At 55.4% G+C, this 5,000-nt stretch overlaps 1 protein-coding gene across 1 annotated transcript in view; it reads right to left on the bottom strand.

Moving 5' to 3' along the window:
* Positions 1–5,000, bottom strand: part of LOC144487958 (uncharacterized) — a gene marked incomplete at its 3' end in the record, with an annotated part of 100,166 nt that overhangs the window by 4,765 nt on the left and 90,401 nt on the right. Inside the window, exon 8 of the mRNA XM_078206002.1 lies at positions 2,266–2,416. Coding sequence (XP_078062128.1) covers positions 2,266–2,416 — 151 coding nt within the window. The remainder of the gene's footprint in view (positions 1–2,265; positions 2,417–5,000) is intronic.

The raw sequence follows: 5,000 nt of genomic DNA, 5'->3' as shown, positions 1-5,000 counted from the left end.
CACACACTGCACACATTCTCACACACACTGCACACATTCTCACACACACTGCACACATTCTCACACACATTCTCACACACACTGCACACATTCTCACACACACTGCACACATTCTCACACACACTGCACACATTCTCACACACATTACACACATTCTCACACACACTGCACACATTCTCACACACACTGCACACATTCTCACACACATTACACACATTGTCACACACATTCTCACACACACTGCACACATTCTCACACACACTGCACACATTCTCACACACATTCTCACACACACTGCGCACATTCTCACACACACTGCACACATTCTCACACACACTGCACACATTCTCACACACATTCTCACACACACTGCACACATTCTCACACACACTGCACACATTCTCACACACACACTGCACACATTCTCTCACACACTGCGCACATTCTCACACACACTGCGCACATTCTCTCACACACATTGCACACATTCTCACACACACTGCACACATTCTCACACACATTACACACATTCTCACACACATTACACACATTCTCACACACACTGCGCACATTCTCACACACACTGCGCACATTCTCACACACACTGCACACATTCTCACACACATTATACACATTCTCACACACACTGCACACATTCTCACACACACTGCACACATTCTCACACACACTGCACACATTCTCACACACACTACACACATTCTCACACACACTGCACACATTCTCACACACACTGCACACATTCTCTCACACACTGCACACATTCTCACACACACTGCACACATTCTCTCACACTCTGCACACATTCTCACACACACTGCACACATTCTCACACACACTGCACACATTCTCACACACACTGCACACATTCTCACTCACACTGCACACATTCTCACACACACTGCACACATTCTCACACATTCTCACACACACTGCACACATTCTCACACACATTCTCACACACACAGCACACATTCTCACACACACTGCACACTCTCACACACAGCACACATTCTCACACACACTGCACACATTCTCACACACTCTGCACATATTCTCTCACACACTGCACACATTCTCTCACACACTGCACACATTCTCACACACACTGCACACATTCTCACACACACTGCGCACATTCTCACACACACAGCACACATTCTCACACACACTGCACACATTCTCACACACACTGCACACATTCTCACACACACTGCACACATTCTCACACACACTGCACACATTCTCACACACACTGCACACATTCTCACACACACTGCACACATTCTCACACACACTGCACACATTCTCACACACAGTGCACACATTCTCACACACACATTACACACATTCTCACACACACTGCACACATTCTCACACACTCTGCACACATTCTCACACACACTGCACACATTCTCACACACACTGCACACATTCTCACACACACTGCACACATTCTCACACACTCTGCACACATTCTCACACACTCTGCACACATTCTCACACACACTGCACACATTCTCACACACACTGCACACATTCTCACACACTCTGCACACATTCTCACACACACTGCACACATTCTCACACACATTCTCTCACACACTGCACACATTCTCACACACACTGCACACATTCTCACACACACTGCACACATTCTCACACACTCTGCACACATTCTCACACACACTGCACACATTCTCACACACATTCTCACACACACTGCACACATTCTCACACACATTCTCACACACACTGCACACATTCTCACACACACTGCGCACATTCTCACACACATTCTCACACACACTGCACACATTCTCACACACACTGCACACATTCTCACACACACTGCACACATTCTCACACACACTGCACACATTCTCACACACACTGCACACATTCTCACACACACTGCACACATTCTCACACACATTACACACATTCTCACACACAGTGCACACATTCTCACACACAGTGCACACATTCTCACACACACTGCACACATTCTCACACACACTGCGCACATTCTCACACACATTCTCACACACACTGCACACATTCTCACACACACTGCACACATTCTCACACACACTGCACACATTCTCACACACACTGCACACATTCTCACACACACTGCACACATTCTCACACACATTACACACATTCTCACACACACTGCACACAGGTACTGCAGATACATTCCCTCTTGCTCTCTCTCTCTCTCTCTCACACACAGACAGTTACCTGTGGAATCTCTGAACATCCAGGATTCACCGCTGACCCCAGCATGACCCTCTCTCCGACCCCGGGACTGAGAGACTGGTGGGCGATGAACTCGTTTCCGATGCAGTTCCACGCGGGTGCGATGGGCAGCGCTGTCCAACATTGAGGCATCCTAACATCACAGAGAGACACAACAAGGGTCAGAGATCACCCTCAGCACTGACCCTCTGACAGTGCGGCACTCCCTCAGTACTGACCCTCTGACAGTGCGGCACTCCCTCAGCACTGACCCTCTGACAGTGCGGCACTCCCTCAGCACTGACCCACTGACAGTGCGGCACTCCCTCAGCACTGACCCACTGACAGTGCGGCACTCCCTCAGCACTGACCCTCTGACAGTGCGGCACTCCCTCAGCACTGACCCTCTGACAGTGCGGCACTCCCTCAGCACTGACCCTCTGACAGTGCGGCACTCCCTCAGCACTGACCCTCTGACAGTGCGACACTCCCTCAGCACTGACCCTCTGACAGTGCGGCACTCCCTCAGCACTGACCCTCTGACAGTGCGGCACTCCCTCAGTACTGACCCTCTGACAGTGCGGCACTCCCTCAGTACTGACTCTCTGACAGTGCGGCACTCCCTCAGTACTGACCCTCTGACAGTGCGGCACTCCCTCAGCACTGACCCTCTGACAGTGCGGCACTCCCTCAGCACTGACCCTCTGACAGTGCGGCACTCCCTCAGTACTGACCCTCTGACAGTGCGGCACTCCTTCAGCACTGACCCACTTACAGTGCGGCACTCCCTCAGTCCTGACCCTCTGACAGTGCGGCACTCCCTCAGTACTGACCCTCTGACCGTGCGGCACTCCCTCAGCACTGACCCTCTGACAGTGCGGCACTCCCTCAGTCCTGACCCTCTGACAGTGCGGCACTCCCTCAGTACTGACCCTCTGACAGTGCGGCACTCCCTCAGCACTGACCCTCTGACAGTGCAGCACTCCCTCAGCGCTGACCCTCTGACAGTGCGGCACTCCCTCAGTACTGACCCTCTGACAGTGCGGCACTCCCTCAGCACTGACCCTCTGACAGTGCGGCACTCCCTCAGCACTGACCCTCTGACAGTGCGGCACTCCCTCAGCGCTGACCCTCTGACAGTGCGGCACTCTCTCAGCACTGACCCTCTGACAGTGCGGCACTCGCTCAGCACTGACCCTCTGACAGTGCGGCACTCCCTCAGCACTGACCCTCTGACAGTGCGGCACTCCCTCAGCACTGACCCTCTGACAGCGCGGCACTCGCTCAGCACTGACCCTCTGACAGTGCGGCACTCCCTCAGCACTGACCCTCTGACAGTGCGGCACTCCCTCAGCACTGACCCTCTGACAGTGCGGCACTCTCTCAGCACTGACCCTCTGACAGTGCGGCACTCCCTCAGCACTGACCCTCTGACAGTGCGGCACTCCCTCAGCACTGACCCTCTGACAGTGCGGCACTCCCTCAGCACTGACCCTCTGACAGTGCGGCACTCCCTCAGTACTGACCCTCTGACAGTGCGGCACTCCCTCAGCACTGACCCTCTGAGAGTGCGGCACTCCCTCAGCACTGACCCTCTGACAGTGCGGCACTCCCTCAGCGCTGACCCTCTGACAGTGCGGCACTCCCTCAGCACTGACCCTCTGACAGTGCGGCACTCCCTCAGCGCTGACCCTCTGACAGTGCGGCACTCCCTCAGCGCTGACCCTCTGACAGTGCGGCACTCGCTCAGCACTGACCCTCTGACAGTGCGGCACTCCCTCAGCACTGACCCTCTGACAGTGCGGCACTCCCTCAGTACTGACCCTCTGACAGTGCGGCACTCCCTCAGCACTGACCCTCTGACAGTGCGGCACTCCTTCAGCACTGACCCTCTGACAGTGCGGCACTCCCTCAGCACTGACCCTCTGACAGTGCGGCACTCCCTCAGTACTGACCCTCTGACAGTGCGGCACTCCCTCAGCACTGACCCTCTGACAGTGCGGCACTCCCTCAGCACTGACCCTCTGACAGTGCGGCACTCCCTCAGCGCTGACCCTCTGACAGTGCGGCACTCCCTCAGCACTGACCCTCTGACAGTGCGGCACTCCCTCAGCGCTGACCCTCTGACAGTGCGGCACTCCCTCAGCACTGACCCTCTGACAGTGCGGCACTCCCTCAGCACTGACCCTCTGACAGTGCGGCACTCCCTCATCACTGACCCTCTGACAGTGCGGCACTCCCTCAGTACTGACTCTCTGACAGTGCGGCACTCCCTCAGTTCTGACCCTCTGACAGTGCGACACTCCCTCAGCGCTGACCCTCTGACAGTGCGGCACTCCCTCAGTACTGACCCTCCAACAGTGCGGCACTCCCTCCGCACTGACCCTCTGACAGTGCGGCACTCCCTCAGTACTGACCCTCTGACAGTGCGGCACTCCCTCAGCACTGACCCTCTGACAGTGCGGCACTCCCTCAGCACTGACCCTCTGACAGTGCGGCACTCCCTCAGCACTGACCCTCTGACAGTGCGGCGCTCCCTCAGCACAGACCCTCTGACAGTGCGGCACTCCCTCAGTACTGACCCTCTGACAGTGCGGCACTCCCTCAGCACTGACCCTCTGACAGTGCGGCACTCCCTCAGCACTGACCCTCTGACAGTGCGGCACTCCCTCAGTACTGACCCTCTGACAGTGCGGCACTCCCTCAGCACTGACCCTCTGACAGTGCGACACTCCCTC

This window comes from Mustelus asterias, unplaced genomic scaffold (genome assembly GCF_964213995.1).
Source record: "Mustelus asterias unplaced genomic scaffold, sMusAst1.hap1.1 HAP1_SCAFFOLD_1162, whole genome shotgun sequence".
Classification (NCBI taxonomy): Eukaryota; Metazoa; Chordata; class Chondrichthyes; order Carcharhiniformes; family Triakidae; genus Mustelus; species Mustelus asterias.
The sequence above is the reverse complement of the archived record's forward strand: the minus strand, read 5'-3'. Positions and strand labels throughout refer to the sequence as shown.